Source organism: Scatophagus argus, chromosome 9 (assembly GCF_020382885.2).
Source record: "Scatophagus argus isolate fScaArg1 chromosome 9, fScaArg1.pri, whole genome shotgun sequence".
In the NCBI taxonomy this organism is placed as follows: Eukaryota; Metazoa; Chordata; class Actinopteri; family Scatophagidae; genus Scatophagus; species Scatophagus argus.
In genome coordinates, this window is record NC_058501.1 from 545,111 (window position 1) to 557,303 (window position 12,193).

The following is a 12,193-nucleotide window of genomic DNA, read 5'->3' on the forward strand; positions in this document are numbered from 1 at the left end:
ATCATGATTTCTGAAAAGAGAAATAGATGCTGAGTTTCTGAAAAGTGTTTATCTACGCATTTAGTCTACAGCCAGCCTGGGGCTCCATACAGATATGATGTTTTGTTCTGCTGCAGTTTTCTGTCTCTTTAATGGAGTGGAACTTTGACAAGACAAGACAACTTTATTTGTATAGCCCGTTTTTACAAGCAGTTTGTCTCAAAGGGCTTTACATAACATCAGCAACATCCTCTGCCATTCGACCCTCACATCGACTAAGGAAAAACTCACAGAAAAACCTTTAACAAAAAAAAAATGGAAGAAACCTCAGGGTGAGCAACAGAGGAGGGATCCCTCACCCAGGACGGGCAGACGTGCAATGGATGTTGTGCAGGCAGGAAAGCAGTTAACAACTTTGAGTGACATTTCAGTCATGTGCTTTCATTTTGACATGATCTTCCTCAACCCTGTCACATTCCATTTTATCAATAACAAATATTTCCACCTCAACCAAGCATTAAAAATTAACTTCTTTAACTTGGTAGTTGAGCTATAAGACCATCAGCTGATCTTGTCCATTAACAGACGTACAAACAGGCCACAGTCTTTGTCAGGAGATAACAGATTACGCTATCTTCCCAGTTGAATTGACTCCGCAGTGTCCCCACTGTTAATTAAGAAAATAAGTTCACCATTGCAACCTGTAGAGTGCACAATGACTCCGCCAACTTCCTTCAAGGATCGCTGAGCACACAAGAGTGGACTCACACACAGCAGATCGGAGCAATGCAACATAAGAGGCTTATGTCTGGGCAGAAACTTAGTTAGCATGTTAATATCTGTCAACTGTGTTGTTGTAGGACTGCGGTGTCCCTTGTTGTTGAGCATTAATACTGTGTTTTTAACTCTTACCGTTAAGTGTTTCTCTTCTACCTCAAACTTTCGCACAATTAAAGCACTAAAGCACTATTGAAGTGATTCAGAAGACTCCATAAACACACGCTTCCAATGTGAATATGGGCTGAAAGTGGCCCACTTTACGCAACCCATCCCTTCCATGGCTTCCATGGCTCTTACAGGCAACTCACACTTCACTTTAATTGATATTTGTTGACTGGGGGCAGCCGTGGCCTAGAGGTTGGAGAAGCGGCTTGTGATCGGAGGGTCACCAGTTCGATTCCCCCACCGGACGGGCAGGAAAAATTTGGGTGTGGTGGAGCGATTAATGCAAAAAAATGCCCCCCCTCCCTTCGCCGGCTGATGTGCCCTTGAGCAAGGCACTTAACCCCCCAATATGCTCCCCGGGCGCCTGATGCTGCTCCTGTGTGTGTTTCACTGCATGTAATTTACCGGGTGCTGCATGTGTGTGTTCAACTAAGGATGGGATAAATGCAGTAGTCAAATTCAGTATGTGTGTATGTAAAAATATATATACTGCCAATAAAAGCTGATTCTTCTTGTTCTTCTATTGAATTGTACAAGTGCTTTTATTATTTTGACCACCACATTTACAGTTACGCCCAGAAATATTTGGACAGTGACACAATCGTCATGATTTGCACTCTGCATGCCACAACATTGTATTTGAAATGAAACAACTGAGATGCACCTGAAGTGCAGACTTTCAATTAAAGGGTTAAACAAAAATGTCCTCTGAAACGTTTAGGAATGGAAACCATTTTTATACAAAGTCTCTTCACTTCAGGGCTCAAAATTAATTGGACAATTTAACATAAATAAAATGTTAATTTTTTGTACTTTGTTGAGAATCCTTTGCAGGCAATGACTGCCTGAAGTCTGGAACCCATGGACATCACCAAACACTGGGTTTTCTCCTTTGTGATGCTTTGCCAGGCCTTTACTGCAGCTGTCTTCAGTCGTTGCTTGTTTGTGGGTCTTTCTGCCGCAAATTTTGTCTTTTGCAAGTGAAATGCATGCTCGATAGGATTGAGATCAACTTGGCCATTGCAGAATATTCCACTTCTTTGCCTTAAAAACCTAGTGGGTTACTTTTGCAGTATGATTTAGGTCAATGTCCATCTGTACTGTGAAGAACCATCCAATCAACTCTGTTGCATTTGGCTGAAACTGAGCAAATAGTATATCCCTACACACTTCCAAATTCATCCGGCTGCTTCTGTCACATCATCAGTAAACACTAGTGACCCAGTGCCACTGGAAGCCATGCATACCCATGGCATCACACCGCCTCCACCATGTTTTCCAGAAGATGTGGTGTGCTTTAGATCATAAGTCGCTCCAAGCCTTCTCCATACTTTCTTCTACTCATCATTCTGGTACAGATTGATCTTAGTTTCATCCAAAGAATACTGTTCCTAAACTGGGCTGGCTTCTTTTGATGTTTGTTTGGCAAAATCTAATCTAGCCTTTCTATTTTTAAGGCTGATTAATGGTTTGCACCTAGTGGTGAACCCTATGTATTTGTTCTCATGAAGTCCTCTCTTTATGATAGACTTCGATACTGATACACCTACTTTCTAGAGAATGTTCCTCACTTGGGTGGATGTTGTGAAGAGGTTTGTTTTCACCATGGAAAGGATCCTGTGATCATCTACTGTTGCTGTCTTCCGTGGACGTCCAGGCCTTTTTGAGTTGCAGAGCTCAACAAAACTGTTGATTTGGCCACTTCTAACATTTCTGCTATCTCTCTGATGGATTTCTTCTTTTTTTTTCAAGCCCAAGGATGGTCTGTTTCACTTCCATTGACAGCTCCTTTGACCGCATGCTGTGGGTTCACAGCAACAGCTTCCAAATGCAAATTCCAAACCTGGAATGAACTCCAGACCTTTTACCTGCTTAATTGATGATAGTGTCCAAATATATAACCTAACCGTATATGACTGATGGAAATATTTTTTTGTATGGTACCAATGATCATCAAGTTGAAGCAACAGGCCCCAACAATTCCAACATACACTGAGCATTAAAGCCTTCATCATGGGACCACATCCTATTTTTTCCCTGAGTATGCACCATCAGTGACAAGTGGCAAGTGCATTGACGATGTAACTGTCTCCAAGACCATCACGACACCCGCCAACCAGAAACCGTGGATGCCTGCGAAAGTGAGGTCCTGAGATGGCTGATGCTGGCTCTGAAGAGTCTGAAGTACAGTGAGAGCCAAACTGTCCCGAGCCACCAGAGAGGCAAAACATGCACACCCCCGGAGAATCCACTAAGGACAGTGGGGACACTAGGCACTTGTGACAGGGCATCCAGGCCATCACCAACTACAGCACGAAAACACCTGCCTGTGACAGTGATGCTTCCCTCCCAGATGCACAGTTCAGGGCACAGAACATGGTAGCAAGGTCTGGTTTGCACATCCTCTGAGCACTCTGCATGACAGCAATTTAGCACCTGGCAGAGTGCTCAGGGGATGTGCAAACCAGTTAGCAGACGTTCTCACAGACATCTTCAACATCCCCCTGAACAGTGCCATTGTCTCAAGGAAAATACCATCATTCCCAGCACTTCTACGTTCTTCTGCTTTGAAGGAAGTCTGGAACTTTGTGAATAAGGCACAACTGGCAGAAGACACTGATTCAATTTAATTTCAACTCACTAAAGGAAAGGGACGGCAAACTAAAAAGTAACAAATTCTACAAACAAGATCATACAATTCTGTAAGAGCATCTGGACTACCTGGACTAGAACAGAATAATGCCACACTCTCAGACAGGCATGATAAGTGGGTGAAGAACCAGATAGGGTTCTCACCAAAACTGAAATGGACGTTCTGGCCAAAGGATTCAACTTTGTCATATCCCCATAACAACTACCCACAGTAGGACTCATCACAGCCACAGAATCAGCAATAAGAACTAACCATATAACACAACCTGAAGCAAAATAGAGACACACTGTAGTCCTCAACACAGCTGACTACCTTCAAAAATAGCCTTAATTCTTAGTGGCTGAAATGCTACGAATTCTTGAAATGGGACCCGACAAGAATCCAGTTCTCCTCCAGACAACTGCAGAGTCCACAGGTAATAAGATTAAAATTACTTTAAAAGAGGCTAGGGAGCAGTGGCAGCTTAAAAACGGACCAGCGTTCACTCAACCTGTGATCCTCTTCACTGGTGGTTCTGGGTCACTGCTAATTTGGTGACCAGTCAGCTTGCAGAGTAGTTTTTTGTACATATCTTTTATATCTTCGTGTGATATTTGTACCTGTTACGTGTGCTATGGCAGTGGAAAATTCTGTGCAAACAGGACTATTTTTACGCTGCCGTTTTCAACGTTTCTTTAATGTTTTTCATCTGGTCGGCTCTTCTTCCTGGTCGGCACTTGCAGCTAACTGGATCATAAACACACAGCATGTAAACACATGCTGGTGATCAACGGTCATTGTCAGGGAGCAACTATGCACCACAAACACTGAACTGTTAGCTGTCTCCCTACAACTGTTTTATCTTCCCAGGGAATTTCCACAGCTTTTTTTCTTCCTGGTTTACATTCACCCCAGAGCTAATGCAGACACAGCCACAGACAATATCAAAAGAGTACTGGACAGATTTGAGACCATATCCCCCAACATCCTCAAATTCATCCAAGGAGACTTCAACCACTGCTCATTGTACAAGTAACTGAAAGGCTTTCACCAAAACGTAACATGCAAGGGTTTTCTTCACTGGCTCTAAAATGGAAAAAAGGAGGTCAACAGGGAGGTCAAGCCTTTAAAACCGCTAAGCTGAAATACTAAAACAAAGTGGAGTGATCCTACGCTGAAGGTAACCTCTGTTCAGCCTGGTAGGATTTTAAGAACATGGCAGCTGTGAATACAGCTCCACCCACCAGCAGGACCATCCAGGTTGTGGGTAATAACCAGCAACACTCCCTGATGACCTTAACTCTTTCTGTTACAGATTTGAGACAGAAACAGCACTCAGCTCAAAGCAACTATTCCCTTACTCAAATCCAGTCACTCTGCCCTCACCTTTAACAAAGAGGATGTGGTGAGAGCCCTCAAGAAATCCAAAATAAATTCAGCACCTGGGCCAGACAACATCAGTGGATGCACCCTGAGGTACTGTGCTGAGCAGCTAGGGGGCATGCTTCAGCTTCTGCTCCAGAGCTCCCTGGCCTGCAGCACAGTCCCCAAGCTGTGGAAACACTTCACAGTCATTCCCATTCCAAAGGAGGGTGGCACCATCAAAGCCCTAAATGACCTCTGCCCTGTGGCTGGTGGAGAATGTCGAGGAGTACCAGTACCTGGGTACCATCTTCGACCAGCTGCTGAGATTCACCTCCAACACAGAGGAGATCCCCAGGAAATGCCAGTAAACGCAGTTTACCAGTGACCAGTGCTGTATTCAGGATTTTATCAACTGAATGAGATTTGGCTGTTCAATGCAAAGCTTCGACCAGATGAAAAGCTTTCTTTCAGTTCAGCGCCACACTAAATTGCTATATCAACTTAAATAAGAAAGTTTTACCTGTAAGACTCAAGTTTTAATGACTTTCTTAATTCTCTTGGATGTGAAAACATCATAAGATTTGTCATCAGATGTGTCATTATAAGATTATTCATCAAATTAAACGGGATACCAGAGCAAGCCAAAGTTGTGGTCATCAGGAACATCGAGGAACTGGACAAATATGAATGATCACTCCAATCCGGACTATAAGGTATGATGACTCAAGACACAGACTGAAAGAAATCATTCATCCACACCTGACAAAAAGGATATAACTCAAAGAACTGCAGATCATGACAAATTGGAGCTGAGAACATTTCAGTACACTGACTATAATTCACTGGACTTGGAGCATGATATAGACCATCAACAACAACTGCTACTACTACCCAGATGAACCTGTGAATATTCTCATTCATCCAGGTCATGGTTATCTCAAGGAAATTCAATCGAAAGCAACTGGACTTAGATATTTGTCTTTGAAGACGTTTCACCTCTCATCCAAGAGGCTTCATCATTCGATTGAATTTCCTTGAGATACCCAGATGAACAATTTAACCAGACCATTACATCCATCCATTTTCTATACAGCTTATCCGTCAGGGTTGCGGGGAAGCTGGAGCCTATCCCCCATAGAACATGCAAACTCCACATAGAAGGGCCCAGACCGGGATTCGAACCTGGAACCCTCTTGCTATGAGGCGACAGTGCTAACCACTGCACCACCGTGCCGCCCGTCCAGACCATTACAATGGACAGTAAATTATCAATAAGCACCAGGCTCTAGTGTTGAAGCATTCAAGGACTGGACTGGGGAAATGTTTTCAAAAACTAATCAAAAAGTTGTTTTCATTTGTGGTGACTTAAATATTGGTCTGCTCGATCCAAATAACCATAAAATTACTGATGAATTTATCAATATGATGTACAGTATGGGTTTATACCCAAAAATCACTAGTAAAATTACATCACATTGTGCTACTTTAATCGACAACATATTCGATAATGATATTGAGAATAACACAGTGAGTGGACTATTAATTAATGACATCAGTAACCACATACTAGTTTTCACAGTTTATCATAGCAATCACCAGAAAAAACAGCCGGAGAAAATGTAAAATACAGACGGGTAAGGACACAGGAAACTATGAACACGTTAAAGAACGATTTACTGGCACAAAACTGGGAAAGGGTATACAATGAAAGTGACATCGATAGTGCACACGGAAGCTTTTTTAAATATATTTACATCATTATACAATCAAAATTGTCCAATAAAGGATACTATGAGAAACAAAAATGTATAGACCAACCATGGCCAAAAGGATTATGAAATGCCTGTAAAAAGAAAAATGCACTATACAGAGAATTTATAAAACAAAGGACTAAAGAGGCAGAAAATAAGCATAAAAAATATAAAAATAATTTAACCAACTTTATAAGGGAATGTAGGAAGAAATACTATAGTAAAATATTATACACGATTTCACAGCTTACAAGCCTGTTTCCCTATTCCCACAGTTTTCCAAGATTTTAGAAAACATATTTAATAAAAGATTAGACAAATTCATAAAAAAACATAAATTACTTTCTGATAGTTAATATGGATTTAGCGCCAATATTTCAACATCACTGGCACTGATAGAATCAATTGAGGAGATCACTAACGCTTTAGATTAAAAACTGCATTCAGTAGGAATATTCATAGACCTTAAAAAACCATTTGATACAATCAATCACGAGATATTAATCGATAAACTCAAACAGTATGGGATCAGGGGTTTAGTTTTGCAGTGGGTGAGAAGTTATTTAAGCAACAGAAAACAATTTGTGAAGTTGGGGGAATATTCTTCGTCATGCTTGGACATTGTTTGTGGTGTCCCCCAAGGGTCAGTATTAGGTCCGAAACTGTTTATACTTTATAGAAATGACATATGTAAAGTGTCAAAAGTTTTAAAACTAGTATTATTTGCAGATGATACTAGTATTTTTTGTTCTGGAAGGGATTTACAAGAACTACAGGGGAGGGTCACTATTGAAATGTGCAAAATGAAAAGGTGGTTTGACAAGAACTAATTATCATTAAACCTAGCTAAAACCAAATCCACGTTGTTCAGTAACTGCAATGAAAATACGCAAGTACGAATACAAGTAGATGGGATGGATATCGAAAGAGTACATAATAACAAGTTTGTTGGGGTAATAATGGGTGACAAAATTAATTGGAAGTCTTACATAAAACATGTACAAAGCAAACTGTCAAGGGGCATATGGGTTCTGAGCAAACTAAAACACATTTTGGACCACATCTCACTCCACATTCTCTGCCGTTCAATGATTTTACCGTATTTACACTACTGTGCAGTGGTTTCGGGCAATACTTACAAATGTAAAATACTATCACTATCACTATCCATACTCCATACTGCAGAAAAGAGCCATAAGAATAATTCATAATGCTGATTATAGGGATCACACCAATTCATTCTTTTTACAATCAGGACTATTAAAATTCACTGACCTGGTTCATTTTCAAACAGTACAAATCATGTACAAAGCAATACACAATCTACTTCCTGGAAATATTAAAAAATGTTTTTTTAACAGAGATGGGAGTTATAATCTGGGGGGAGAGTTAAATTTAAGACATCAGAGGGTACGCACAACATAAAAAAGCTTTTGTGTTTCTGTATGTGGAGTGAGGTTGTGGAACAGATTGAGTGTGGAGTTAAAGCAATGTCCAAGCATGACCCATTTTAAAAAGTGGTACAAGCATATGGTTTTCATAGGGTACAGGCTGGAAGAAAGGCTTTAACAATTAGGTGTTCACAAGAAATATTGCTGTACTTGTTTATTTAATCTGTTTATTTCTTCTATGTATTTTGCTATGTATGTGCATGTGTACGTCTATGTATGTGTGTGTGTGTGTATGCATAAATTATACATTACTATATGATGATGATGATATGTACATGATACATATATATGATATATGTGAATGTGTATATGGGTGTATATATCTATATAGACAATATAGATATATACATATATATATATATCACTATCTTATAACTTATTATAGTATATATTACTCCTTTTGAACATAAGTGTTAAATCTTCATTGTTTTTCTTTTTGTTTTATCTATGTTTAATAAACTTAAAAAAAAAAACAAAATAAAAAAAACCCTTAAGATTTCAACCCAGTCAGAGAAAGTAAACGTGCCTGCTAATAGTTCAGTTCCCAGTGCCTCATGGAGCATCGCTCCTGTCAGCTGCCAACAGCACTATCAGCGGTCAGCAGTAACACTCAGTCACAGTGGGCAGCAACAGAGGAGGTTGAACCACCGTCTGGTTTAAGAGTGGTTTAGTTGACTTTACTGACTAATTACCAGAGGGGCTGACAAACCGGAGTCTTGTTGCCCTACATTTCTGTCACCTTTCTCCTTTATCATCACAATTACTTTTGTGGTGTGTGTGCTCCTGTGCAGATTCATCACCTACTATCTATAGCCAAAATCAACATTACTGTATGTAAGAAACTGAGCCCAAACTTGCTTTGGAGTAAAAACAAATCTAAGACACACTGTAATACAAATACCTCTGTTTCATTTGGGAAAAAAAATTCAAAACTATTTCAGGGGCTCCGTTTGACCTGTAAATGCAACTTCCCCAATTGGTCTGTACTGTGAACATATCAGAAACTGCTAAATGCCTAAACGGTCCTTATAAACAAAATATAAATACTGATGATAATCAGACAAGAGTTGAGTATTGACCCTTGACACTTTTTTGGTATGGACTGTCCATAGAAATTAGTATGAAACACTGTCAAGCACAGAATTCTGGTATCAGTGTCTGTTCAGATTTTCCATTTTGTTTACTCTGATCAGATAGTTACAGCTTTAAATAATTGTTGGTGGTATGCTCTTGGCCTCCTGAATCTCTCTCTCTTTTTTAAGCAGAATATTATATATTAAAAATAAAACCAGGTTAATCCCATCAAAAGACTTGGCCAAGAAAACAGCATAAAAAAGTTATACAACACAACAACAAACAAGCCTTCTTTTGCATTCACAGCTTGATGTAGTCTAGCTACATGAGATTACACACAGATAAGTAAACACATTTAAGGACAACCATCTCTACCTCCCTCTACCCCTCTTCCCATTCTTACCTGTCTGCCAAGTGTTGCCCCCTGGATGTCCTCCTGCTGTTGCTGGGCGATGGTGACACCCAGAACCAGGGTGTGGACCCCACAGGATACAGTGGTGATGAGCACAATGGGTGTCAGCCTCAAAGGCAGAGTCAGGAAATAAGAGAAGCTGAAGAAAGCCTGCCAACCCACTGTGTCACTGGCCTGATGGAAGCGAGCATAGTTCAGACCCAGGTAGCAGAATATCTGAGCTGCTATGAGCAACCACAGGGCATAGGGTATGACCCGTCTTGAGATGCGATCCGGCAGGAGCCCAAAGCGGCACAGTAAGTAGAGAATAATATCTGCTACTAGTCCCACAGATGCTACCACAACAGAAGCCAGCTTATCAGCACTGTAGACCACTGCACACATGACGATGATGTAGCTATCAAAGAGGGCAGCAAATACCACAAGCACCAGTAGGGTTTCATGTCTCTGCCGTCTGAAATAAGTCTGATAGAGGTTCTCCAGAGACTCAGGCGCAAAGGTGAGGCGCATGAACCGCGGCAGACAGAGGCAGCATCCTGAGCTCCGAACTGTGACCTCGTGTGTTCGGCCCACCGCCTGCCCAGGGTCAGAAGGCAGTGTCACCGAGCAGTCTGCCGAACACTCCACAGAGTACTCTGGCTCTGAAAAGGCTCGGTTCCGAGGCATGGTGAACACTCAGAGCTTCTTTTTTTCCTGCCTTCTGCTATCACAAAAATGTAAAGCTGTTTGTCGTCCTACAGGAGCAGACTTCTGAGATCGCTCTCAGGTATACATCATCTGCTTGTTTCTTCTCTGCTGAGTAACCACCAGTTTCCTCTAAGAGCCCACATACGCGGTATGAATCACAGTATTGTCTTTGTTGTTAGGACCTGCACATTGGAGATGTTGCCTTACATAGTTGCGTCTGTGATCACTCCATCCAATGGTGTCATTTGACACAGTTTGTCCTGTGTCATGTGTCCAGATCAAGCACACCTACTCTTTTTTTAGCAACTGGAGCCAAAGAATGTGTACCTCTTGCTTACTAATGTGACATTTTCAACAGTTCTCTTCCACCTTTGTACTGAACAGCTGTGTACTATGTCCAAGTTGTTGAATACATTAACACTGGATCAGCTGAGTTTATGTTTGTATGATTTCTTCTGTCTCCATCATTCATCTGGTTAGGATAGCTTTTTGCTTCATGGCCTTCCATAGTCCCACATTACATGGCCTGAACAAATAGGGATACATGAGGAAAAATTCACCATGGTTAATCTCTCAACAAGGCATTTGCTTTCCATATCATCAGGACAGGTGCAGTGGCTATCCACTCTCTTCTCTCACCAACATCCATGTCCAAAATAGCTGTTTATCACAGATTTTCAATTCCTGGAAGAATATGAACAAAGAAATTTCAAGTGTTTTAAGAAAGCACCCACAAAACAAGCACTGTATTTATCTTGTATCTAATTATCCCTACACTCAGAATGACGTAAAACCATGCTTAAATTGTGAAGTTAGTATTTCATACGTACGCCGAGTCGAAAAACGACACGAGCAATGCACGAATAATAATTTACGCGTTTTGCACCTTGCCGATTAACCAAGGCCACCTTCAGCTGAAAGATTCTGCAGTCAGGGTCTCTCCATACAGGGGCCGGGCTCTGTGCTGTAGGCCTATGTAGCTACATGTTGCGCTTAGTCAAATACACAGGTTGTGAAAACACAAACGCTAAGCTCATGCTGTCCAAAGACATTTACACTGTTACAAATAACCACAATGTCACAGTTGTAAATTGTCTAAGCTCTCTCGGGTGATGCAGACGTCCGGCACTTTATGTTTCAATTGATTTTTAGCATCTCTAAGCTTACCGATGTATACTTAACTGATAGCTACTTATCAGAATCTGATTTTCACTTCAGCTCTTGCGCTGCTGTCCATTCACTAAATCCGGTGTCTAATTTCCACTCACCTGCTAAGCACGAAGCTGGTATTTTATCCACTTTCTTCCAGATGCTGTGAAAATCATGTACATAATCTGTAGCTGCTGGTGAACTGTGATTGCTAACCGTGTGTATTGCCGGATTTCACCTTTGGGTTCTATCGTTGCTCCTTTAGACAGATCTGGGTGTCCTGAGTAGACTACATAAATATTCAGCCTCGGTCTGGATCAAATAAAGAAATGCCTCGATGGGGACACAAACCCTCGCTTTGGTCCTTTTGGACTTGGGTGTTTTCGGCGTAAGACACGGAGCAGCTTCATCGTCAAGCAACACGCATGGGGTGTGTGTGTGTGTGTGTGTGTGGTGGTGGTGCGTTGGGGGGGGGGGGGGTTTCAAAATAAATCCTTTATTAGCAAATATGTGCAAACGTGTATTTTCAACTTCATCAAATTGGTTTATGGAGATTCATTTAAAAGTACTTTAAAGTTAATAGTAATAAATAAGTTAGTAATTTGGATTACCGTTTTGTTATAAAATGCTCTTTTCACATAGATTAATATCATAGATTTCCCATTCAGCCACGAACCCAACATCAGGCACCACTATGAAGCCTGTTTGACATTCTTTTAATGACTAATTGTTTATTATCGCTGCAAAT

General features: G+C 41.0%; 1 protein-coding gene across 2 annotated transcripts in view; it reads right to left on the minus strand.

Moving 5' to 3' along the window:
• Positions 1-11,890, minus strand: part of adcy3a (adenylate cyclase 3a) — a 45,264-nt gene extending 33,374 nt beyond the window's left edge. For both annotated transcript variants that reach the window (XM_046398939.1, XM_046398938.1), the window contains exons 1-2: positions 11,565-11,890; positions 9,601-10,980 (exon numbers count right to left, since the gene is read on the minus strand). In XM_046398939.1, coding sequence (XP_046254895.1) covers positions 9,601-10,275 — 675 coding nt within the window. In that variant the 5' untranslated portion in view covers positions 10,276-10,980; positions 11,565-11,890. The remainder of the gene's footprint in view (positions 1-9,600; positions 10,981-11,564) is intronic.
• Positions 11,891-12,193: the final 303 nt, after the last annotated feature.